This window comes from Agelaius phoeniceus, chromosome 1 (assembly GCF_051311805.1).
Source record: "Agelaius phoeniceus isolate bAgePho1 chromosome 1, bAgePho1.hap1, whole genome shotgun sequence".
NCBI classification, from domain to species: domain Eukaryota; kingdom Metazoa; phylum Chordata; class Aves; order Passeriformes; family Icteridae; genus Agelaius; species Agelaius phoeniceus.
The window spans coordinates 119,976,128-120,003,745 of record NC_135265.1 but is presented as its reverse complement, the minus strand read 5'-3'; the positions used below and the strand labels follow the sequence as shown (position 1 = coordinate 120,003,745).

The following is a 27,618-nucleotide window of genomic DNA, read 5'->3' as shown; positions in this document are numbered from 1 at the left end:
ATACCTTCCCCAATAATCTTGCTTAAATTATACTTTTGTTTTTCTTCTTAAACATGACACATGCACAATACATTTACTCCAGAGATGGGCCTACCCGAAACAAAATTACCTTAAATATCTAGCTCTCAAAGAACACATGAGGGAATAGTAACTAACAGCTAGAGAGTCTCTATGAAGAATATTTCAATGGAACAGAGAAATTTAAACCTTAAAAAAAAATCCTTACCAGGGAATTACTCCTATGTGCAACTCAAGTCAACACAACCCTGACAAACAAAACTTGCTATGGTTAGTCAAAGAATAAAGAATTAAAAAAGGCAGCAACAAAAAGCCTTCTCTGCCTTTCCCTCACTCCACAGAGGCTTGAAAAATGTTGTATGATCCCGAAAGACATCTTTCCAAAAAAGAGCTGGGATGGTGGGAGAGCACCGAGTGCATAAGAACCAAGAACCCAGCAGAGTCACCATATAGAAAACAATTTGAAAAAGGACTTATTTCTGTGTAACACCTAGCAGCAATGTGGGGTATCTGCAGCATCACTAAAGAACTATTGGGATTCCATTAAACTATTTGAATGTGAGCACAGTGGAGCCTGGAGAGGCTGTGGAAAGGCAATACATTTTCCGTGTGTATTTCTCTCTCTGTGTCATTACTACATCACTTATCCAACCGAAACTCGTCAGCAAACCATCTTATAAACTCCTATGCAGACAATATTAGGAGTACAAAATCTTCTCTTAAATGCTCCCTTGCCATAATCCATAGGCTCTCACAGACCTGCTCTTCAGATGAAACACTCATTTTTCAGTTCGCTAGCAGACAGCAGAGGTTGAGCAGATAACACTGCTTCAAGATTTTGTGAGCTGAAACACAGACCAGTACTGACCTCAACACAGAGCAGAGACCTCTAGTAACAAGCATGAGCAAGTTTTCCAACGCTCAGTATAAAGGGTACCAAACAGTCATTCAGTAGTCCAATTTTTCAGTCACACAGTATCAACATAAATTAAAAATTGTGATAGATACCATGTTCATATTATCCACTCCGAGAATATTAAAATAATGAGGGTTGTTTAGGATAATAATCAATTCAATAAAAAAGGCATCAATTTTATTGTTACTATCCCACAACAGAAAAAATAAATCCTACTCTCTTTATAAAAAGCACAAAACCAAGCATTTCCTCCCAGCTGTTTAAGTATGAAAATTTCTAATTAAAGATGCCTGTTGGATTATCTTTTGTCTCACTCTATCTTTTGTTTCTAAAAGTCCTAAATCTCAAGAGTTAATTAGCATCTGTAACTATGTTCTAATATACCTTGTACCTCTGAAGTGCTCACTCTTCCCTGTTCAGCACTTTTAAGTAGGTCTCTTGGCTATCCTGTTTCCTCTTTAGAACTGCTTTCCTCTACAGTAATTACTCACTGGCAGTCCACTCAATGTCCATGAGGAATAAAGTATGAAAAGTCAAAGTCTCAGTCTTCCAATCAGCCAAAGGTAAAATTTGCTAAATACATCTGTGTAGCTTATACAAGATCAGCTACAAGGTCAGTGTACAGAAAATTTAGGAATGAAAAAAGTGAACCCTTGTGTTTGTGCACAATTTTTCTGTGAGTTTGTGTATTTATATATACATTTATACAAAAGAAAGGCTCAGAATTTCCTGTACTTTTGCATCACAAGCTCAAGGGAGTAGAAAGGAAAGGTGTGGCATACTGGCAACTGAACTTCTGGAAGTATTGACTAAAATTCCATATATAATATTCTGACTTCCATGAGGAAGAGAGACAACACAGGCTTTACAATAGTCATTTCTAAGTGCACCCAAGCACTGAAATTATCATTAATTTAATTAATTTACTTCATCTTCAGCGTGATAAGTAGCAGAACTATGTAAAGGCACAGGAAACAACATTTTCTTAAAAATACTGAGTCAAGTCTTGCTTTCATTTCCACTGCAGTATGTGATACATTACAATGACTCATAATAATTACAATTACTTACATAACTATTACAACTACTATGAGAACAGGAAAAAAAAAAAGAAATCCTACCTAAGTACACATGAAAGGACAAATCACACAACAGTCTTCAAGATAACATGAGAAACAATGACACACCACTTATCTAAACTGGAGATCCTGACAGATTGTCTTTTAAACTCAAAAAATTTTGCCATTTTTGTTTTCAAAATTAATTTCTGACATTTGCATTACATATGGATGTATGCATCAATGTATGGATGTATGCTATCAAAACTTAAATAATTCTTATCCTTCTTCATTCTTATCCCAAGAAAATAGCCCAGAAGTGAACTCACTCACTTTACTAAAGAAAAAGCAAGTTATAAATCCTTGTCCTGAATTAGGACTAACTGTGATGAGACTTTGAGTCTTCCACATTCAAGCCAAATGTCCTAATCACTCCAGGGTGGTTCTCCCTAAATCCATAGCTCTTCCTTAATGTCAATTTGGTTTTGAAAAATTTCTAACAAATTAATGCTCTCCCTGCAGGTGAGTAACGTCTCACCCAAAAATTCATCTGTGGGACTATTCAGCAATACCTGAAGAGTTCAATAAAGGCCATTTTTATACCTCTGCCCTTTGTTTCCATTCTTAGTGAAATTGTAGGTGACATTGTGTGCCTCATATTTTCCTCACCTAATTCAAATTAATTAACTTTGCCACATTCTAAAGAAAATCTACCAACTGGAAAAAACCTACAAACTGTGGGGAAAAAAGGCATGCTGCGAAAAAGATCAAAATACAACATTACCTGCATTTAAATTTTTTACTTTACTTCGAATCTCTCTGAAGTCAGCATTGACTCCTATGCTACACAAAAGCATTGCCCAGATTTATCATTATCTTCCATGGAAAAGTTAAAGACAAGTCCAGATGGTAACATTTACTTACTCATCTATTTGGCAGACACATGTTTCCACCTCTTTCAGTGCAGCTTGTAATTTGAACAGCAATTTTTGATAGACATCTTGGGTTTCTAAGTCTTCTTCTTTTAAGAGGTACCTCAGACCATGGCCCTCTTGCTGGCCAAGAGACTGTCCTGAAGGGGCAGCCATAGTGGTAATGGTATGTTGGACATAAATCATGGGATTCAGTTTACCTGGGAATAATTCAAAGGGATTTCATCACTATCTTTTCTTCAACGTACATTTTGAAGTTAGTAAAATACCTAACAGACACTGAAATATTTTTCTGTTTAAAATTCATGTACTTATTTAATTTTGCATTTTTTTTGCATTTCAAAGTCAAGCTATTTAGGAAAAAAATTATTGTGAAATTATGACTACCCGTTATTATGCTGTAAAATAAAACTAAAAATCAAAAGAAGGGTGATTTCAGAAAGACTTGTCCTCAATTTTAATATTTGGGCTATAAACTTGAACTGATTACCTTTTAAGACTCTATATCAGAAGCACTGGAAGTAGCTCTTTCAAGCTCAATTAACTTACCTTGATCGGTGTTTTTATTTTCCTTTTCATGGGAAGAATGTTTTCTGCTGTCCAGCTGTACACCAAAGGCACTACCAAGGGAAGTTGAGGTCTTAGGGTAAGACACTTCCATCACATTGATATGGCAATTGGTTGGACAGAAATCACTGCTGTGAAGTGGTGAAATCTTTGACTTAGCTTGTTTGAAGGTAGGCCAAGCTCTGTTTTTTAATACTCTTGAAAACTAGAAGTAAGAAAGAAAACCAAATTTTGGTTATCAGCTCTTCTTGTGTCCGCACTTAGCTAACAATTCTTGTGTACCTCACTAGAAAATAAAAGCTTAAAATATTTCAGCCATCCTTGACTTAAGGTGTCTTGACTCTGTAATTTCCACCTTTCTGTAAAAGGGAAAGAAAAATATTTTTTATTTTACATTTTTAAGGGGTTGTTTTTTTGAAGCAAATTATGTTTTAAGATGTATAAATACCTCTGTAACAGAGAGATAGAATTTATTGCCCATGGAAAATAATAAAAAATTAATTTCTGGGGAGCAAGTCTGAAACTGCTGTACTGCTCATGACATTTATAAACACCTGCCAACATTTTCAAGCCATTATTTCCCAAAAATCCATGAAATATTTGTCTGAAGCTATAATAAGGACAAAATCCGAAAGTATGAATTCTGGAATTCCTATTTGGGAAGGAGGAAGTCCTCTTTAATAAGATATATCTTATCCTCCTGCATTAGGAGAAGCATTGCCAGGGGTTGGAGGGAGCTGACCCTGTTCTTCTCCTCAGCACCAGTGAGGCCTCCCCTCGAGTCCTGGGTCCAAGCCTGGGCTTCACAGAAATAGACATGGGCACACTGGAGAGAGCCCAGTGGAGCTGAGCCCTTTGAGCTGATTCAGGGACTGGAGCATCTCCTGTGAGGAAAGGCTGAGAGAGCTGGGACCCTCCAGGCTGGAGAAGAGAAAGCTCAGGGAGAAACACATCAATGTCTATGAATACCTGAAGGAATGGGGCAAAGGGGACAAAGCCAGGCTCTTTCCAGTGGTGCCCAGTGCCAGGACTAGAGGCAATGGGCCCAAACTTAAACACAGGAGTTTCCTCTGACTGTCAGGAAACACTTTTGCACTGTGAGGGTGATTGAGCACCGGCACAGTTCCTCAGAGAGGTTCAGGAAAGAGAGGTCAGATCTCTGTCCTCAAAGATGGTCCTGGGCAATCATCTCTAGGTGGCCCTGCTTAAGCAGGGTTGGCTGGACAAGACCTGCAGAGGTACCTTCCAACCTCAACCATTCTTCTATTCTGAATGACATTAGGAAGCTGACAAACACTAGTACATAAAAACTGTAAAAACCACATTTTGCAGACTTTCCTAGCCCAACACCTCTTCTCCCTCCTATATATCAGCTCAGCAACGAGGAATGTTTTTTTTGTCTAATTCTGGTCTAATTTTTGTCTAGTTTTTGGTCTAATTCTAATACAGTGCTTAGCCTCCTCTCCTTGACTCTAACATCTTAAATTTTGTGCAATGTCTTGAATAGGCTTAGAGTTATTTGGTTTTTAAGATGAGAAGATGTCAACCCAAAATAGTGAGGACAGAACTGGACACTCAGCAACTACATCTACATCAGAATCAAGTAATCTGATCAAGCTCTTCAATTGGAAAAGAGATTTATTTGTCAGTCACAAGTAGGATTTCTGTCAATATGTGTCATTTTCAGTGCAGTTTGTTGTCAGGGAAGATTTTTTTTCTGGAAAGATGTAATCAGTGTTTTAATCACAGTATCTCTCCAGTCAAAATATTACACAGACCTACTTTAGCTATGAACCACAGCTCATGCATAAGAACATTTTCAAAGTTAACTTGCAAAGTTTTTCACTGATGAATGTCATTAAAAATTCAAATCAGTCAACTTTTCACTAACGCTTCAGTTGAATTAAGACATATTCCTTCTGCAAAGTAAGATGCTTCTGTACTGGGACTTAAATTTCTGTTTATTTTGGTGTCATATTACTTCAGTCTGATGAACACTTGTTGGGATAATTACATTTAAATCTTTAGATCACAACAAGATCTGGAGGGTTACAAGAAATCCAATTATGGAGTTGTTCAAAGGCTGAAGAATGCACAAGTTGTTAAGAAGGCTACTAAGGACATTCAATGATGAAAATATTTCTGCAAGCAGTACATATTTCACATCTCAATCTCCCACACATCCTGCTCCAGAGAGACCAAATACTGGCTATGATTTAATCAGGTCATAAGTCAGGACCAAGATTCTTCTCATATATGTGTTGAGAAACATCTGGGACTCATGGCACTGGAATCGAGGTCTATTAGGAGCAAAATGTTCTGATAATAATAGTAGGAACTGCAGAAATCCACAAGATTTTTATTTATAGAATTCGAACTTTCACAGTAAAACCAGGAGCCAAGCTGGGCTCAGGCACTCCGAAAGTCTCCTGTAACTATGGTTACCTTTACCTTGCCAAGAAAATGACACATCTATTCCTGAAATCCACTGCATTACTAATTGTTAATAAAAGCTATAATTGTGAAACTTCTGATTTTTGAGCAGATGAGATCTAAAGCGCAGTCTGTATCAGGAATACCTGTTTCCAGACAGTGTAAGAACTATGAAAACTTCCCTGAGGCTGTTTGTTTCACATCCAGGAAGCACAACAAAATTTGATTTACTGTCTTGGCCTCCTCTGTAGAGGCTATATATCACAGTCAAATTTTTCAGCTACAGAAAACATATAAATCACCTGCATGTTACCTGAACTGTAACTGTTAATATGAAAACAATTTTTTTTTTAATGGTAATTTGGATTTTAACCAAATTGGAAACATGGAGGTTTGTAATTCAGGCAAACAATGGAGAAGTCAGATTTTTGCTAACAGTATCAGGATTCTTGCGATGTTTCCATTGACACAACTCAGTTTATTCCATTTCTTTTTAGAGAGCACCTTGAGAAGCCTGACAAGCTGCTTTTTGGCTTTCGTCTTACTGACTACTGAGCTACAGGTATTCCTAACAGTTTTCCCTACTTTCCTTTGAAAATGGAAAAATCATTATCTAGTCTTTTAAATGCAGCTTCTGCAAATGTGTGAAGCTCCTGTATTCACTTTCCTTTGCTTTTTTTCCCCTCTTTTCAAATTTTTATGTATAAACTCTCAGAACAGACCAGTTTCTAAACGTCACAACTCAGATCCCCAAATGAGGTAAGACAGGGCAGACCCACTTTATTGCAGCCATTTTGAGCCTACTACAAAGTAATTCACCTCCCAACAATTAGGTTCCATGAGAGAGGAACTAGGGGTCTGGATGAGAAAATGAGTTGCATTAACAAAATGTTAAATGGTTGATTCATTTACGCCCTGCTTGGTTAAACAACTATAGAGAAATGCACAGACAGCAACGAGAGGTCATAGTCTGGGCTATTTATTTATTTACATATCATTAATTAAGATCTCAAGCATATAAAACTCAGCACCTTCTCCATTTTTCCATGCTATTATGTTTTATTAAACCAAGTGAAGCTAATAAATTACAGAGATGCTACTTTTAACAGATATGCTAGGGTCTAAAAGTTGAATAAATGGGTTAAAATCTGGTATTTGAGTTGCACTAGAAAGAAAAAAAAATCTCTTGTTATTGCTACATTTTTGGTTAACATCTGCAAATTCACTAGAGTATTGGTTTAAGGCATTTACAAGAATGACGGCCCTTTTACGGAAATATGCAGTTGATTGTCTCTGCAACTGAACACAGCAAATAAGAAAGAATACAAACTACACAAAGTCTAAAAAAGGGATAAGAAAGAGAATGGCTTGAAAACAATTGATACAATTACTCAATTAAGGCATTCGTGCTTCAAAATAGCAAACTTCCAGCCACATTTTTGTCACTGCCATTGACACTCTGAAGAGTTATTCAAACTGTACCACATTCCCCTGTTTCTTCCTTAAAAGACAAATATAATCAAGCTTAGGACATGCAGGGCATACCTTTTTATAGCTAGAGATTCTTCTGTAGATATGCTCAATTTTCTCACTGCAAATGACACTGAATTTACTTTGAAGTTCCGTGGGGATAACGTCATTTAAGGAATTGAGGCTGTTGCAATTCTGCACAAAATGTTCATCACTTTTTGCCAGTGCTTCAAGAATCTAAGATAATAAAAACAAGAAAAGTATGTTATGAAATTAAGTTGACTAAAATTTCCCCTTACTAATCATTCCTTTTAACTAAAGCTGAAAAGCCTGATAACATTACAGAAAATGGTGCACAACAACAATAAACAAAGCTTGGGATGGGATGCAAAGAGGTTTTCTTAAATCTATTCCCTGCGAAGTTATACCCATAAGTATTTTTGCTTGGCTTCTCATGACATTGTCTGATAATGGATTTACTACTAATTTCCTACTAATGTAACCACTATGGCTCCTCTGAAATACATTATCTGCTGCATTTACTTGATCAGCACACATTACGCAGAGCTGCTGAATTAATTCATTCATTACTTCTAGAAAACCTTCAATTTGGCAGAACACTAACACATTGAAAAAGCATAAAAGAAAACTGAGTGCTATCCTCTTGTATATTCTGCATGAAAAGGCTAGGAAATAAGGTACAGGATAAGCTGTACTGCCAGCAAAGAATGAAGCCTTGCTATAAGGGTGAGAGAAAACTAATTAAAAGGCATGTTAAGAGATGAGGGTAGTATATAGCCTTTATAGATATTTCAGTAGATCTTGGACTTTCTTTCAGCTTTTATTTGATAAATAAGAAATAAGGGAGAGGGGCAGGAGAAATGGAAGACTTTGAAGATCTTTTAACTTTTTTTTTATTTAAAGGCTCAATTTATAATGACAACATAACTCTTTTTGCCTCCTGAGCACACAATCGTCCTCCAAAACATCAGAGAGACAAGGGTGACCAATCATAAGGTATCAAATGAAAGACATATAACCATAAGAGTAAAAAAAAATCCACAAGTTTCTCCACTGGTATTAAAGACAATAAACATTAACGTACAAAAAATGCTTCATACCTTTGCAGTCAAACTGAAAAATCCCTTTGGTTCAATCATTTTTTCCAAGACATGGCACTTTATTCCAGCTGTGCTGTCATACTCATAAACCACTCCATACTCCAGATGAACATTGTCAACAGTCAGACTCACATGATCTTTCTTCCCATCAATTATTGCCATAGTGTTAAATTTGTCAATTACCTCTAGAATAAATAAAGTAACACAAATCAGTTGACAAGTCCTGGCCATTGAATGAACTATAAAGGACACAGGCAAACATTCTAGTAAGAGGTATGTTCTGATCATTCTTTTTAAACACATTCATTAAAGAACCTGGTCGAAAAATCAGGTTGAAAATCAGAACACCAGTAGATTTGTAGATGTTAAAATACTGGATTGCAAAACAGGCAGTACTCTTTCTTTACAAACAGTTATTTAAGATGGTTAATTCCATTTCATTTATAATCCAGACACATTAAGACCCAAAAAAAGGGAAAACTGAGTATTTCTAAATAAAGTAGAAGAAAATCACTATGAAAACTGTCAACATTCAGAAATGAAACCACAATAACTGCATTTATGAATGCACAGTTCAAGTATTAACTGTCTCTTTAATTACAAGTTGCAGATGAATGCAGTTTCATCTAAACATTAATTGCCTGAAAATAATTTGAAGGATAGTTCTGTTTTTATTTCCCATGCAGTAATGACTACTGTATCTAGTTTGCCATAAATGATTACTGGAGGTGAAAATAAATCAGGTAATGCCTAGGTTTATGTTTCTTACAAATGAAATTAAACAGATTTTCCGCAAAGTATTCATGGAAGTATTTTCTCTAAATGGGAAAGATGCTGGTTTTCAAAGAATAGCACGTAAAATTTATATGCTTAGAATATATAAGAAAACAAATTCTTATGTAAATCACATCTTATGATCTGCTCAAAATTTCCTCTCTGCAAACAAACCCACTGCCTACATTTTCCTTGTATTATAACATCATTCTCTGCAGCAACAAGATCAAACAAGCATCACATACCTTCCACTTTACAGTCAAAGGCATCGCCTCCATCATCTCCAGAGGGTTTGGTGTTTGCTTTCTGAAGATCTTCCTGTGCACTTTCAATGCTGTTGTAAACCCACTGTATAGAATCTTGCTAGAAAACAACAAAAAATAGACAGGTAGAAAAAGCTTTGCAAGTGCAACTGATAGCAATTATTTCACTATTTTTAAGGCATAAGTTAAAAAAAATCCAGAGAATTTTGGCAAGTTATTTTTTACTACGGCATATATTGTCATGAGACAGTATGAAGTGTGTGACAGCATGACATCCACAATTTTTATGTCTCCACCAAAAATAATTTAACATATTTCAAATCAAATTGCAGATTTGCCTTGACTAAGAATATTTTACTAGTGTAGTAATAAATGTTTTTTATTTTTCCCACAGATTAGCACCCCCTGCAGCCCTGCAAAAGAAAAGAACCACAGGCTCCAAAAGTCCACCATCTTCTGTGGCTTAGTGACATATGAGCACAGCATTGGTGGCTTGTATGTGTCATAGCACCCTTGAAGAAGTCACGTGTATATCTTACATCTTCTACCCAGTCTGTAACTCAGCCACATATCCACCATACCCTTGTGAAAGATCCTATCAAGCATAGCATCCCCAGATTACTCTTTGTCCTTTATACTTCAAAACAAGCTTAACAGTTAAGTTAATCACTCCTTCTGCAACAGCTACAGCAGAATAAATGCCATGATTGTGACAAATCTGAATTCAAAAAGAAGTTCATGGAAGAATTCGAAATTAAGCAAGGACAGCAAACATTTAGGCTGAATGTTAAAATGTTCATGCAAAGTGCCAAATACATCCAGCTATCCTTTGCTAAAATCTAACAACCAGCTTCTATCTTTACTCTACTGGTATGGTGTCTAGATTTCCTAGATTCATCTATGCCTTGCTTTCCACTCAACGGCATGAAATATTTGAATAAGAAAGCTTAACTTTCAGAGCTCTGTGTTGATTGTTGGAAGACACCTGTGCAGAAGCTGATCAGCAGGAATGCTTATGAAATCCACATTTCTCAGGTTCACCTCAAAGCTTGGTGCTTAGTTATGGATTCTTACTCAGTGCTTGGTAGCACTGAGACTGCTGTGCCAATCTCTAAAAGGAAATACTCACTACTCAACCTGGAAGTCCCTATTCCAAAAGGTAACAACCAATCTAATGCAATATGATTTGGAGCAATGTTCTTCAAAATCATTACAGGAGAACAAACTAAGCATAAATCTGCCACATCATGGCAAAGAAATTGCAAGAAGTAAAATCTGGTCTCAATTTTCTTTATTCAGACAAGACAGAAGATAAACACTGTCCAACAGAAATTATGCAGCTATTGACTGAAGGAATCTGTAATGAAGCTTCATGCTCCAGGCAATTAGGAAGACGTTTTACCCTGAGAAGTAAAAGATGTGAGAACCAGAAAAATATTCCCTTTCAATTATGCAATTGGGAACCACAGGAGAGGACTGCAATATTCTGAGTAATTAAATGATAGGCTGTGTGCACTGTACTTAAAAAATAGGAAAAATCCATAGTCATTTTCCAAAAATAATAAAAACACCCCACCAAATTTCTGAATAGGAAATTAAATTTTAGCTGTCTTTTCACCACTGGGAATCCTACCATTTACTTCAGTCTAGACAATTCTCCCATAGTTTTTTGGTAATACTGCATCCTAAATGAAGTTCTTCTTGCCTGTCTAAGGAACTTCAGTTATCTGTAATTTGCTGAATTATGATCAGCTACTTTTTAAAACTAAAAAACCCCTATGTATAGGAAAAAAAATTCAAGTTATTATACAAGTCGATTAAAAAACCCAAAGTAATTTTTTAACATCCAGGCATTCACACCAGCCAACATCAATCAACTATCTTTGGATGTCACTAATATCCATAGGAAGTCTACAGTTATACACAGAGAGAACAAAACTGCTATAATGAATTTAATTTATCTTTTCTTCTAGCCAGTTTTGCTACTAGTGAACAGGACATTTTTCTTTAGTAGAGTGCATCTTCCTTTAAAGAATAGGTGAGCTTGATCTCTATATGCCATGTAACAATTTCAATTCTGTATTATCATTTAAACACAAACATCCCAAGAATATTTTCATAAACACTGTATTTATATGACCCAGTTCTAACTATATAATTCTTATAACTCTGCAGTAGGTGTGGGAGAAGGATTCAACTCTTAATTTTAATTGGATTTTTCTCCTCAGTAAACACGTACTTGAAGAGTTTGTGAAAACAATTAATAATGTTGGTTCACAGTTTATGAAAAACTTGCAGAGAATTGGAAAACTACATAATAGAATCCAGCTTGGTTTGGTTTTCTTCGTAAATTTGTGTCTTGGAAGCCTGAGATTTTCTCCTTAACTAACATGACAAAGATAACAAAATTTGCATGCATTTAAAAAAAGGAAATTTTGAGTCCTTGAATATATACTTATATTCAAGACTGGAATGCAATGGGAATTCTTTTATGGATGGAATATATGCACTCTGCTCTCGGTGTACTGAAGTGTAACAAAATTCTGGAAAATGATCCATTTTTTGTATTTCATTCTCCTGCTGCTGAGCAGGCAGAAAGCTCTGTGATTCCTTCTCCATCAAGATGAGAATATACCTCAAAATTCTTCCTGCATAGGACTGCAGAAATGCTTGAAACAGCCCTTTAAAAACACCATATAAAAATTATCTATGATATTTATTTCAGTGCAGAAACTAAGCAGATTTTGAACATCACCATTGAGCAATCTTCAGCTTTTATATTCAATTGGCTTTCCTTCAGTTTTATTCACCCCTTCCTTCCTCTCACCCCACTCAAGCACAGCAGATATGTGCATAGAGATTAACACCACACTGTTTACTTTGACCAAAAATAGAAATCTAGAAGAAAAAGTGCAAGGGCACCAAATGAGACATACCTGCATTGGCCGCCTGTACTTCCTGCAGGCTGTGACATGAGCAATAACACTTGCATGAGTCTCTTTGCTGACATTAATTCCATTCACTTTGATTATGCACTGGCCAGGGTGGAGACCTGCTGCAGCTGCCACTGTTCCTATTAATAAAAACCCACATAGTTAGCAAACTTATTTTTCTAAACATCTCCTTTCAAGCTTACAGTCCAAAAAACCTCTTTTTTTAAAAATCAGAACCTGGTCTGACTGATCCTTACATACTTCCCTTGACCACAGAGTACTTGTGTAGACCAGCTGGATGCCAAGAAAATGGAGTTTGCCAGCAGATGTTTCCATAAAAGAGACCAGACAATTACCAAAAGGCTGCTTCATAAAACAACAAACATTGACTAGCAATATGAAAATGTGGAAAATTCACCTCAAAAAAAAGGACTTTAAAAGGATAAAATGGCTCTAGCTTGAAAGTCACTAATTAAAACTTAGCCTACTTTTATATGACCCAAGCTTACGAGCTTCTTGTTTAATTCAGGTCTTTCAATTTTACATACAAAACAGAAGTTTTCTGGCAATACATAAAGCATAAGAGCATGCTAGAGTATCATGTTAATCATTAAGTGAAATATCTAAATTCCAAAGACATTTCCAAATATATTGTTCTTTTTCCATCTTCCCTACCAACACAATTATAGCAGGGGGCCTTCGAGCTTTAGAAAAAAATCTCAAAGACAATTAAGTAGAATATCTCAAATTAAATTATCAAGAGAGTGGGACAGGGGGACACACACAACATGACACCAAAACAAAACATTCTCTCTAAGCTACATAAAATATTTGGTTCAGTAACTTATTTTCACAATTGAATAACCACATTGGGAAACTCTAGTGATTGAATAGGCACTACAAAAAGAGCAGCTGTCTCCAGGTCTTTTCAGTGCAATTCAAACTCACTCCTGAAAGACAGCCTGCTGGAGTATGACCTTAGTTCCAGCTACCTGAACATTTGCCTCCAAATGTCTCTTGATACTGCCACAGAGGTGCCAAGGAAGTAAAAATCGACTGCCTAGAGACTGCCAGACTGGGTTGCAGAAGCTAGGGGCTGTGAAAGAAAAGGCTAGACTGAATCTGCAGGGCTGACAAATAGAAAGCTTGTCATGACTTCATGACTTGCCAGTTGAGCATATCTGACAAGGAAATAACTTGCAGAATATACATGAGCTTCCCTCATTTTCAGAATTATCACTATTAGATTAAAGCTGTGTTTAAAATCTAATATAAAAGAATGTCATTGGAAATTACACTATTACCATCTATTGCAATCTCTCCCCTCCAAAAAGACATAAAAATAAACATATAAATAGATCTTATTTAATATCTCTCTCAAAAAAAAAAAAAACACCAAAAAAACAACTCTCTTCAGAAAACACCAAGGTCCCAATTCAGCAAACTATTTAAACACATGCCTAAAATCTTCCAGGTTTAGCAAATCACACAAACAAGCACTTGCATATTGTTGGGGCTAATCAAAATAAAGTATGTGCCTAATGAATAATGATAGGCAGTTGAACTGAGATCCAGGTGCAGAAATAATTAACACATCAGCTACTAAGTCTGTAGTTTATTAGTCTTTCTTTTGAAAACCTAATTTCTGGCACAGCAACCTAGGAAAAAATGTCATCAAACTGTTCAAATCTCACTGTTTTGCAGATCAGTTCACTTTTCATACCTCAGTTACAAAAGCAGGAGGGGAAGGAGACGCAACTGAAATAACCGAAAACACAGTTTGCTCTATCATAAGTAACATGAGACAGCAAGAAATAATGCCTCAACTTCTTTTAGCACAAATGCACTACTCAAAAACATTGAGTTAGGATAGCAAGTGTCTGAAAATCACATCCCAAAATAGTATTTATGTGAACCATCTGCAATTACCAAGACAAAGCCACTAACACTCTTGAAAAGATTTGTAAAAAGCACGTTTCTTAGTAAAATGTTTTCAGAACATTGCAGAACCACACAGCCACCTAACAAATTAACACACATGTTCCCAACATGCAGTTGTATTGCATCCTTCAGCTACTCCTTAATCTGCAAAGAATGCACAGCTTTAACTTAACTTTCCTACACTGGTGTAACTACATTTTTAAAAAAGAGTTGGGAGATGTATCCAAGCTTACAGAGTATAAGTACACAGAATAATTACATTTGAGTTTATTTAATATTGTTTGTTACTTTGGGGAAAAAAAAAATCTAAGATGGATTACTGGACCTAATTTTGACTCATCTCAACCAAGTCATTTAGATATGAAACATATGTTGAGCAGTACCATTGACAGCTCTTATGGCTTACCTCTCCCAACAGCATGGACAACAGAAGGGCCAAAACCCCGGATTTGGAATCCAAGTCCATCTGCAGAGTCAGGAATCTTCACTGTCCTGATACAAACAAAGATTTAATGTGGATGTAGCAAAAGGTAGCATTTTGTTATTCAGCAGCATGTAGGTTACAAGGGTGTAAAATTCCACACTTTTATTCAGATCAGTTTTTAGATTTTGCAACATTCATATTCCAAATACCGTGCACCACCAACATCAGAAATAAGAGCAAGCTGAGACAGCACAATCTATTTCTCAGGGAAATTGAATATGCTGATTATAATCAAAACATCACCATAGCTTTAAAATTCCTCCCAAACAGACTGATCTTCAGGTAACTTGCCATAGCACAGCAACATTGAAAGCCCTGGGAAGGCAGGCAGTCTCTCCCAGCCAAGAGGAAAGAGCCTGGGGACCAGAGATCACAGCAGGTCTGATCAGAGAAGCTGCAGAAGATGGCAGAACTCAAATCCATATTACATTTTAACAGAATCACAGACTGTGCTGAGTTGGAAGGGACCCACAAGGATCATTGAAGTCCAGCTCCTGGCCTTGCACAGACACCCCAAGAGTCACGTCATGTGCCCAAGAGCACTGTTCAAGCTCTTCTTCAACTCTGTCAGCCTGATGCTGTGACCACTTCTCTGGGGAGTCTCTTCCAGTGCCCAACCACCCTCTGGGTGAAGAACATTTTTGTAATATCCAACCTAAACTCCCATGACAGAATTACAGGCCTTTCCCTCGGGCCCTGTCCCTGGTCCCCAGAGAGAAAAGATCAGTGTCCACCCCTCCTTTTCTGAAGTTGCAGACTGCAGTGAGGTATCCTGTCATAAAAGGAAATTTTGATTGATAAGCAGGGCTTTCCTCTCATGAAGCCATGCTGGCTGTGACCAATGCCTGTGTTGTCTCTCAGCTGTTTTCCAATACCTCCCAGAATAATCTTCTCCATAACTTTGCCAGGCACAGAAGTGAGACTGACAGGCCTGTAGTTTCTCAGGTCCTCTTTCTTGCCCTTCTTGAAAATTGGGATGTTTGCCAGCTTCCAGTCAGCTGGCATCTCTTCAGATTCCCAAGACAGCTCAAAAATTATCAAGAGAGGCTTTACAATAACATCAGCTAGCCCTTGGAGGATTCTTGGATAAACCTCATCAGGCCCTATAGATTTGTACAGTTCCAACTGAAGCATCAGATCTCACACTATTTCAGGGTTGGCTGAGAGCTGATCATTCTCACAGTCATGGACCTCCAGCTCAGGGCACTGAGATCCCCTTAGGACCACTACCCATGTCAAAGATGGAGATGAAGAATAAATTAAACACCTCTGTGCTGTCCCTGTCCCCATCTGTGAGGTGACCATCCTGTAACAGGTCAATGTTATTTTTACATTACCTATTGCCATTGATTTACTTGAAAAACTCCTTATCGTCCCCCATATTTCTGGCCAGCTTCAACTCCAGTTGACCTTTGGCCACATGAATTTTCTCCCAGCAGCAGTGAGCAGCATCTCTGCATTCTTTCCATATCACTTCGCCTTGCTTCCACTGGGCATAAACTTTCCTTTTTATCTTTATTTCCACAGAATATTCCTGTTCAACCAAGCTGGCCTTCTACCTCACCTGCTTGACTTCTCAGTTTGGGAGTTGCCTGCTCCTGTGCCCTTAGGAGGTGATGTTTAAAAAGTGACCAGCACTGGACCCCAACAACTGCAAAGACATTTTCACTCTGAAATAATGAATCCCATCAGGTATTAGTAGACAAGGTGTTGAGCAGATCATCCTGTGGTCAACAAACTCAAAATTTTTCTGCTGACACCAGCTTAGGAGGCATGTATTGACCTAATGGATCTGCCTAATCTTATGATATTATTCCTGGTTACTGGAAGAATCAACAAAATCAACTACCATGCTCCTGATCCCTCTACCAATCATCCCAGGGCACTGCAGTCTTTTTTGATTGCCTTCAGACTTCCCTGTTTTATTTCATTGCTGCCAGTTTGAACAATCATTAGCAAAGAGTAATCAGATGGCCTTAGCAGACTGGAGAATTTTCCACTAATATCCTTTATCCTACGCCCTGGGAGACACCAGACTTCCCTGTGAGTTGGGTCAGGTCTGCACATCAGAACCTCCACTCGCCTTGGAAGGGAGTCTCCTATGACAACTATCCTTCTTTTCCTCTTAACAGAAGAGGTCTTGATGCAGGCTGCAGGTGGTGCTGTTTCAGGAGGCCTCACCATCCCAGAAGGATCTATGCATACCTCATCAGTTGTTTGGCCTTCTAGGTCCAGAGCCCCATACCTGTTGTAAGAGGTACCAGTCCTACTTGCCAAATTCAGAGAAAAAGGAACCTTCTTGTGGTACATGCTGTGATGTGCCTCCAGCCTCCATCTTTATCAGGCCTCAGCTAACAGTCCTTTGGCTAATTACCCTGCAGGGCTCTGAGCCCATCTGCTTCTTCACCACAATGGAGGTTCAAGACTCCTGGGAATCTGAGACTGTAGCATTGCTGAAAATAACCAGCCTATCTCTTGCTCGTTCACTCAAACACCGCATAGCTTGTTCACTTCTTCCTGTAGCTCCACCTGCAACACAGCTCCTCAAACACAGCACACTTTCTGCAAAATAACTCTTTGTAGTCCCCAGGCTCACAAAGAAGCATCAGGCACTCCCAGCAGACTGTGCCTCTCCTTGCTGAGTTTTCTTGAAATAATGTTTCATTGCAGTTTTTCTGAGCAGATACAGAAAGTAGCTACTTGAGATTTGTAAAGTAAGAATCATCCACTGCTGTTTGTATGACTTGTAAGCACATTGTGCTGCGCTCCTGCTTGGTCTAAGAACAACAGTAATAAACTTACCAACAAACTAAACAACAAAAACATGATTCTGATAATCAAAATTCACATCTACTCCTTCAAATTGAGCCCTGAGCTCACCCAAAGTAAGATAGCATAGCCTCGTGATTTCAGCTCAGGGTCTACAAAAAGCAACACAGCTGCATTAGCGCTTATCAGACCTAGTTAGGTCATGCATAACAGTGCACTGATTTAACTTTGCAGCCTTTCCATCTTGAGCCAGCTCTGTTATTATTGCAGGGATCTTTGCCCCAAGCTCCATTTCCCATTGCAAAAGCAAACAAATTCAAATTGATGCTGAAAAGTGATTTTAAAATACATTTGGACTGCAGCAAACTTGATTTACAGGCAGTTTTGAATAAGAGAATTGCATTATTTCTTGCACTTTTTTTTCCCCTAGTATACATAGTATTAGGCATTTGGAGATGATTATCATCAGAGGTGGGATCCAAACTTAAATTGAAGTCTATATTTTTTTTAAATATAATATATAGAGATTAATAATTTTTCGCTTGAAATATTTTGTAAGTATCGTTTAATGTACTCATATATTCCCTATTGATACCATCTATTTGATTGCATTCTGAAACTGCTTTGAGAACATGCAAATAACTATGAAAGAACATCACTGGCAGTTTAGGCTAAGAATTCAGGAGAGAATTGTCTTCTGTGAACTCACTTGTGCTAGCAGCAGCTGCTGACAAAAAGCAGGGAACATGAGAAACAAATTTGACTTCTGTGAACTCTAAATTCACTAGACCATCTCTCTCAACCTTGAAATTCACCCACAAGTTGAGGGGGGAATTAAACCAAGATTTGCATTAAAGAAAGGCCAAGATGCTTTTATGTTTTCTACAGTCCTGTGGTCTGGGCATTTTTTAATTGTTATTTTTGTTTGTTTGGGGGTGGGAACAGGTGTTGTAGTATCAGTCCAGATAAGCATCTTTATACCTTATTTATTTTTCTTAGCTGTTTTTCCTGTTCTGGGTGCCATTTTACTTCTCAAGACACCTTTGCTTATCAAGAGGAGAAATAGATCTTCTGCCACTCAATCAGAGCCCATTCCTGAGCAAGACACTCTGTATGCTGTATGGTAACAGAGAATGGCACCTCTTTATTCTGTGGATTTTGAATAAAAAATTACTTCTGACAAGTTTTTCTTAGTCTTCTTCTTCTTTGTTATGTATAACCTAGCAAAAACTGCATTAACTTTATGAATAGACTTATGCTCATTTACATATTTACTGAACCTACCTATTAGGACTCACTTTGTATTTCTTTTACATAACAAAACTTGTGTTTAGGTAGGAATGGGCAAGACTGTACAGAAATGTATGTGTTTGATAAAGATGAGGAGCTGTTTATTTCCTCCTGCTGTTTACACAACCAACACACCAGCTGAAGGGGCCCATGGGACCACAGAGTCTGACAATGACAAACCAGCAACTAATCCCCAGACACAGAAATTTGTTTAATACACACAGCCAGAGATAAGTGATCAAAACTGACAATACAGTCAATGAAATTTCATTTAAACTTGCAGTACCTGCATGTACTTAAAGTGGCAGAGCTGAAGATCTAAAGTACTCACGTGATTCTTTTGCTGACTCACAAATAGGATAAAACAAACTCAAGGCAAATCAAATTGCTTGACTTTGCAAAGTCAGATCAGATACAGCATCTAAAAACCCCTTACAGTAGTGCTCACTGAAGTTCCACTGGTCTGAAAATTCCCTTCAATTGTTGTTTGTAAAATTTCCCAAAGGAATGATAACTTACTCTCGAGGTTTGGTGCTCACAAGAACCCTCAGGGGCTTTCTGCTGTTTAAACAGGCTTTCAGGAAGCAATCCACTTCACTGAAGGGTCGCAGGAAAATCAGGTCACCGTTAATAGCAAAGATTTTCTTCCCAACTTCCAAGCCTGCCATCTAGAAAATAACAACAGCTGTGTACGTGTTTGCTCTTATAACCACTAACGCGAGGTTTTCTTTTGCTGGCATGCAACTCCAATAGAAAAAATGGAATTCACATTTTCTTTACATTCTTTATGACTCCTTCACATACCATGCACAAGGGACTTACACCACAAAATGTTTCTAAAACTGGTTAAATTCATGTGAAGGGTAAGCACTCATTCTGAAGAGAGCTAAATACAAGACCTAGTATTAATCAAGATTTTGTGACAGTATTACAATATCAGTTAATTTTTTTGGTAATTAACACAACACCTTTGATTGCACCATTTATTTTATGACAGTACTTAATTTTTCATCCACCATTTTCCAAAGGAACTAAAGCTTCTTTTCATAAAGAAAGACCCAATTAATATTTAAGTAAGTGAACATTTGCTAAGTTCCAAAACAAAGAGTTTTTAAACTTTGGTCCAACAAGAAAAGCACCATTACAGTACAACTACAGGAGTACAAAAAATGGCTCAGGGTATGGGCAAAGCCCAAGTGCCATCTGAGAATATGGCAGAACCTGACTGATAGAAATCAGATCATTTAGCTCTGTGGCTGAATTATATTATTCATTTGCTGTGTCTATTTATAATTTAAATTTATACTCCACCACGAGATTTAGAAGGCCTTGAAATCTAAGTCCAAGTTTTTCTCTTATGAAAGAGCATCATACTTTATCTTTACATATACAGAGACTCTCATGCTGCTGAGCAGAATCTTAATTAACCCAAAGAGATCTAAAGCAATGCTACCAAACAGGAAGGCTGTAATTTATTCATTCAAGGTCTCAAATCCCAGATTTTATCTAAAGCTTGATACATCCTTTACTATGAAATATGTCAACTGCAATTCACAGACTAGCTCTATACCCATTTCATATTCTACCAAAAATGTTGATTTCAATTATGATTAATGTCATCACTGAAATATTATAAAATGCATAAATATAAAATTACAACTTTTAAAACATCAATCAATATGACAATTTAGCTGAGCAGAAAATAAGTGTCAAAATATGGTCAAAACAATATTTTAAATAAAAATAAAAAGCTAAAAAGAAAACAAACAAAAACAAGTAAATGAAAACAAAAGAAAAAAAAGGAAAAAGGGAAAAAACTCACAGGCACAGCTTTCTTGGTATGTGTTCACTGTCACCTTCTACCACTATACCCTTTCACACATGATGTACAAAACATACATCTGTGATCAAGTAAATAAAACAGGGAAGATAATTTATAATATTCCATACCTCAGCATTTGATCCTTTCTCCACCACTTTAATAATTGGCACCTTATTTTTATCTTCTAAACCAAAACCATAGGTTCCTTCATTAGATTTAATCTGTAAAACAATTTTTTTAAATATTGTTCAGAAGGGCATTAATAAAAACTGAAGTATGTCTTCATTAAATAACAATAAACTGTCCTAATATATTGTCATTATAACCAATTTTTTTATTCATCAAAGCACAGAGGGATGGTGTTTCACTCACCAGTAATGACTTGGCTATGACATTTTCCACTACTTTCAGATCATGTTTCATGAGTCTGTGCTTCATATTTGATCCTTCCATTTCTTCATCCGCATAAAAACGGAACAGCAATGGTTCATCTTTAAATTCACTTTTCTCTAACACTGTGTGACAGAAACCCAGACATATTAATCTTTATTTTCTTTTCAACTTTTGAATATCAGGCCTTTCATGAACCATTAAATACTCAACATGCATACACATACTGAATGCTAGCAAACTATTGTTTGTGTGTGTGAATCCAGGGACATTTTTTTAACATAGACAACAATTGTTACTTGGATTCATTACACAGAGATAGGAATCACTAAGCTAATTTTTTTTTACAACAACATCTGGATTCCACCAATCTGAGGAAGATGTATTAGCCTGAAATAGTTTTAGTAAAAATACTAAGCACAAGGTTTCTTCCTAAAAGGGATTTTAAAACATAATTTTGAAAAGTTCTGCTGGACAGCTGCTGAAGATGCTCACCACCAAGTTCTGGCATTCTCCAGACAGTGAAGCATGCTGGGTTTAGAATTAGAAATAGGTTTGCTGAAGATGTGGAAGCAAGCAGAACAGCCAGTGGATGCAATTTGTGTGTTCAAAAGTCAAAGGAAAAAGAATGAGCAATACAGGAGAGTATGTTCTCAACCCCTTGTCTAACAAAACTGATAAAAAGTATTTCTTCCTCTTTTCATTTCAGTAAATGACCTACTACTTCAATCCTTCCCCTGAAATCTTCCCTCTGATGGTATTAAATGGGTCTTTGTTCACCTTAATTTTGGTGCTGCACATATCTCTGGTCTCCTCTCCCTTCTTTGTTCTTTACTATCCTCATGATTTTCTCATTTTTCTCCAATCTGCTTTCTCCCACTTTTTTGAAGTCATGCTCCTTCATACCTTATTAATTCCCCCCAAGATCTCACATTTCTTTCCTACATGATTTTTTTATTGTTTCATCAGTGCCAAAACACATTACTTTCTTAAGACATCTCTTGCAAAGTGACTAATAAAACTGCCCCCACTAAATCCTTTAGCGGATTAATTCCCCAGCACATGCTATAAAATTGGATATAATTTTCAGAGTATACAATAGCTTTTTTTTTCCTTGAAGACTGTAGCATCAACCTCTTTAGTGATACAATAGAAGAACTTTCCATCTGTTCTATAATATCTTTATCAGCCCCTGCATTTCCTTCCAACTGTGCAGATAACATTAAACAGAAAGTAAGCATAACTGGTACAGAATGTATTTACTTACCATGGTGCATAAACCCATTATCACAAAGAGCTACACCAAATATCATAGCTTCCTCCCGGGTCCGGCAATCCCCCTGTCAAAACACATGTTTAAAATGTATTTTAAAATATTAGCAAAATGGAAACTGTGCACAATGGCATCATCCCATAGGGATGGCAATTACTGTATATAAGATTTGCCACCACCACCTTTATGTATACATTTCTAGAATATATATATACACACACACACATATAAAAACCAGTGTTTTATCATAGAATCTGATTCTATGATAAACATGTTTATCATAGAATCAGAGAGCAGTTTGGGTTGGAAGGGACCTTTATATGCTATAACACTCTATAATTACAAATGAGTAGGAAAAGACTTCAGTAAGGCTGCATTTTCCATAAAAATTGAACTTAATAGAACCTATAAGCATCAAAGTTTTAAACTTTTATTTTATGGAACTATGTTGGCAGAGTGAACAGGATATCATATTGTTTTTCTCTCATTCATTTAAAATGAAAAAGAATTGAGGCAACAAATTGATACTGACTTTTGCTCATCTAGTTAGTAATTTAGAGTTTCTCATTTCATTTCATTTCATTTCAAGCCATGGTCAGTGTTCCATGCTGAATCACAAAGCTAAGTGTCATCAAAACATTTCAATTCAATTTCAGATCAGGAAGATAAGTACAAGAGGGATGAAAAGCATAGCTGATGACAGATGATTTCTGTTACTTTACTGGTTTAAGAGGATTACGCTACATAAAGTGTTTCTATGCTGTTCTTGATATATCACTAGTTTTCAAGTCAGAATTTAAACGAAGACATAAATAAATCCAAAGGTGTCTACTTGCCTGGGCAATCAACCAATCTATGAATTTGTTAGCCATAACCACAGATTTGTAGGTTCTCAAGTGATAGTCTTTATCCCTGTTCAAAATAACACAAAACAATTTTTCAAAATCAAACAAAAGCTCAGAAGAAAGAGAAAAATACTTGTCATTTATAAGCAAGTTAGTGAAAGCATGAACTGAGCACTTCATGATGGTTGAGAAGTTTTCTCTGGAGGAAAAAAACTAGCAAATGAAGCCTTCCTTGTAGACAAAAAGAAGGAGGCTGATCACAAATTATTTGGGTGATATTGTCACTGGAGTATGAAGGCAGGTGAGTTGTTCTGGGACTATTCTAATGAGGTAATGGTGTATTAGTAACAGAGTGCACTAATGTATACAGTAAGCATATAAGCATATCCATCAGGACCTAGGAGGCTCTAGAAGTCCATTAAAAAAGTTATATTGAGCAGATTTGGCAGCCATTTAGTGGTTCAGTTATGCTTTTTGTCTTGACAGCATTTCAATCTTATCTGATTACTCTCAAAAGACCAATCTTGAGAGGATGGGTTACATTCAAACACAGTATCTTCAGATGATGTACTTCTTCCAAATGACTCCCTCAGGATTTCCCAACTGGACTCACCTAATTACTGGGGTAAAGAGACTGTGAAGGCGACAGTACAGTCGTACACCCTGTTAAAGAGAAAGAGGTGGTGAGTCAACCATACACTCACACCACAGACAAGAGGCAGGGACATAGTAAGGAAGCCTGAATGCTGTCAGTGGATTTCATTTACATAGTAAAAAGATTTGTTCAAATTTCTATGTATTTTCATCTGCCAAAACAATGTTTCGCCGATAACAATATTGATGAATAAGTTATGAGAATGAAAACATTTCCTATCTAACCTAAGCTTACTGAGACACGTGCAAAACAGATTAGCTTTAAGGTAGGATTAAAAAATTTTGAAGGTTTGAAAGAAAGAAAAGCACACAAAAAAATAAATCAACACATCCATGCATTAAGGTTGTCCCAAACAGTGGTTGCTATTCTACACACAACTGTGTAATTAAAGTAAAAACCACTGCATTTCATTATATGCATCAATACTTTGCTTACAAATTAGAATTATAGCTAATCAATTTTAAAAATGCAAAAATATTTAAAAATTAGAAATGTTTTCTATTAAAAGCAAATAAATTATACATCTGTATTAGTTTAAGAAACTACCATCAGAAAAAATAATTTTTTTTTAATACTAATCCACATTAGTATTACTTCGGAAACTATCAAAAAGCAATTATGTTTACAATATGCAAGTATAATGACTAAGAGTTGTGTCAAATTAGATTCCACCCTACTTTGCTCTGCCTGGGAGTTCAGTATTGTAGATTCCTCTAGATGCACTTTGTATTAACAAGTGGAGCAAAAATTAAATTATACTGCAGCAAAAATTAAATTACACTGCAGTGTAATACCCAAATGCAGACATTTTCTACGGACTCCAAATCATGACAAATTTGAATATTAATGAGTTTAAAGGAAACTTTGATCAATCTTTTCATTGTTATCAATAACATATTATGTATAAATAGCTATGCGACTATGGATTTACTGCCTAGTTAAGGATGCTAACAAAGGACACTCAGATTTTAGAGAAATCTGCAAGCAGTTTCCTACATATATCTTCATATCTATGAGAAGGGACTGAAAAATACAGTAGACTGAACCTCAGCCTCAGGATTACCCAAAAACACAAGCAATGCATCCTGCATATGAAACCACTGAATAGCAACTATAACTACACAATAGTAAACTGTAATTTTGTATTTAAAATGTGCAAAAATTAACCAAAAGCTTACAAATAGAAAACTGAATTTGATTCACATAAATATAGAGTGGTAACTGTGAGGGGATGTTGTTTATCCCAGCAAATCTTACATTACTTTTCAAGCAGAATCTCAGTTTCTGATGTGTTCTTTCTAATAATAGCAACTTTTATTCTGTACCTTGGAGATGACATCCTGCATCTCATTTCTGGGATAGTATGTTCCATCATCATATCGGAATCTGTACAGCATGTGTTCAGGTTTGAATTGGTGCTTATCTGTAACTAAATTAAAAGGAAAAAAAGGCATTGTTAGATGACTTTCTGAAGAAACCAAGGAGAGAGAAGAAGCTCAGTATCATTTCTTCCAATAGGAGCCCTAAACACATCAATAGGTACATTTCAAACAGGGAGGCCAGGAAGCCCGGTTAGATCATCTGCCCTAAGCTCCTTTAAGCCACTGGTGACAATATTTCTTACAACATTTAAGTAGTACAGAAGAAAACAAACAGTTTCAAGTCACAGGGCAAAGAATAAGGAGGACAGTCAGGGGACAGCATGAAAAATGAGGCCCTCAAATCCTTTTAGTCTTCAGTGCTTTTGCAGAGCTTATCTAGCAAATAGCCAAATAAGACTTATTTTGCAACTATTCATATTATTCTTCCACATTATTTTCTGTCCTCATTTTTGATGAGGCCAATCTCAGATGATTCAGTAAATATACAAACAACACATTTGACCAGTCATGCAGTGGGAACACAGGAGAGAGGAACATCTCCTACATACAGCCACCTAAACGTTGTAAGTGCAAGAGACTGGCAATTATTATGAAGATGCTGATAATCTATTTCCCCATCGACCTGGGAAAAAGGATGTTAACAGGTGGAATTCCAGAGTTTCACAAGATTCTGGCAACAAACCTCACAACTTAAAGTGTTTTGTGAAAGCAAGTCATATCATAGGATACAAAGTTCTCCTGGAAACTGAACAGCTGCAAACCTTTCTGAAAAACAGCTGATCCATTTGATGGTTGAGGACAGGCTTAGGCATTAGCACCATCCTAAGATAACTGCTTTATTAATTACAGCTTCACTTGCAGTTGTAAGCTTAAATTTTGAAAGTCAATTTACATGTGATTAACTGATAAAGGAGGGTGCTGTAATGTCTTCATTTATCAGAGTAATACACCTGAGAGAGTTAGGTAATTCTGTGCATGCCTTCCTATAACAAGTGACTAAGCCATCATACATAATCCTTTTCCAAAAATTTAGTTAGGCATCATAAAGTTTGTATAGTGAGGTGCCTTTCGTCTGTGTCATTTTTCATGCCCCTTCAAGCTCAGTATTTCCACACATCATCTGATACACAGACATAAAAACTGAACTTCATATATTAAGTGTCATGTGCAAGAGCAAAATAACATCTCTACCTGCATTTGATATATCAACTAATAGTAAAGCCCAGGACACTATTCCAATTGCCTTGAACTGATGGTTATTCAAAATAATTCCTAAGCTCTTTCACATATCATTGCCTCTAAATACATGAGATACAGACTACAAAATTTTCACATGTAACACCTAATGCAAGTATCTATGTGAATTTTAATGGATTGTGACCATTTAACTAAAAAAAAAAAAGTCTTCTAGCTCTATAATTGAAAAATATTCCTACTGTTGAAGAAAAATAATGCATTCCAATAGATTAACAAATAAAACGAGTGTTTTCTAATCAGCAAGTTCTGAAAATAAAAAAACACCAGTTTTGCCTAAAGCCAAATTATTCCTCAGTCTTACAGGGATGTGCTGGGAGGAAACCAGGATGACAAAGCACCTTTCCTTTCTTGCATGTCCATGACAGACAGAGGAGGCTATGCCCTCTGAGGAACACATGTACCACTTTGTCTCTGCAGTCCCAACTTACCCCAGCGTGCCAGAAACTAAGGGAGAAGCTCCACAGAGCTGGGACTTGCTGGGTTTCAAAAACTTAAGCTCACAAAATGCTTAATTACCACTAAAATAAGGAAGGCCAAGTTGCTTTGTGTGTCTTTTCCAACACTGTACCCACATTTATGCTGGGATAGGTATTTACATGGCATACGCTACGAAAAGGGAACTGACCAAGATTTAAACTGGTCTTTTGATTTTTTTGCCAAGGTAATTTAAAATCAGATCATTACATCAGTCCAAGGAACTGCACAGCCACGTAAATACCTATTCATTTTAAAACTATCTGATATTCAGTTTATTTTTTAACTACAAAGCTCCTTAATCCATTGAGACAAGGTTTCCATCTCTAATCAGCTGCAGCAAGAGGACAAAGTACCTCACTCCATTGAATGGTATCAGTCATTTCAGATATCAGAGAATTCCACAAGGTAGATTTAAAATAGCAGCATACAAACAGATTTTTCCCCTTATATAAAAGTGGAGGGGGGAAAAAAAGGAAAAACTGTAACTTTTCTGCTTGCTAGAGTTCACGCATCAGGAAGTACAATAATGTCCATCACAACATGAGTCT

The 27,618-nt window shown here is 36.6% G+C and overlaps 1 protein-coding gene across 2 annotated transcripts in view; it reads right to left on the bottom strand.

Moving 5' to 3' along the window:
* PREX2 (phosphatidylinositol-3,4,5-trisphosphate dependent Rac exchange factor 2) overlaps nucleotides 1-27,618 on the bottom strand; it is a 172,796-nt gene that overhangs the window by 70,656 nt on the left and 74,522 nt on the right. For both annotated transcript variants that reach the window (XM_077186296.1, XM_054644997.2), the window contains 14 exons: nucleotides 25,280-25,383; nucleotides 23,913-23,962; nucleotides 23,291-23,366; nucleotides 22,449-22,521; nucleotides 21,164-21,306; nucleotides 20,920-21,012; nucleotides 19,489-19,637; nucleotides 14,833-14,918; nucleotides 12,489-12,625; nucleotides 9,535-9,652; nucleotides 8,516-8,700; nucleotides 7,470-7,631; nucleotides 3,474-3,696; nucleotides 2,917-3,124 (listed from right to left, as the gene is read on the bottom strand). In XM_077186296.1, the coding sequence (XP_077042411.1) occupies nucleotides 2,917-3,124; nucleotides 3,474-3,696; nucleotides 7,470-7,631; nucleotides 8,516-8,700; nucleotides 9,535-9,652; nucleotides 12,489-12,625; nucleotides 14,833-14,918; nucleotides 19,489-19,637; nucleotides 20,920-21,012; nucleotides 21,164-21,306; nucleotides 22,449-22,521; nucleotides 23,291-23,366; nucleotides 23,913-23,962; nucleotides 25,280-25,383 (1,807 nt within the window). The remainder of the gene's footprint in view (nucleotides 1-2,916; nucleotides 3,125-3,473; nucleotides 3,697-7,469; nucleotides 7,632-8,515; nucleotides 8,701-9,534; nucleotides 9,653-12,488; nucleotides 12,626-14,832; nucleotides 14,919-19,488; nucleotides 19,638-20,919; nucleotides 21,013-21,163; nucleotides 21,307-22,448; nucleotides 22,522-23,290; nucleotides 23,367-23,912; nucleotides 23,963-25,279; nucleotides 25,384-27,618) is intronic.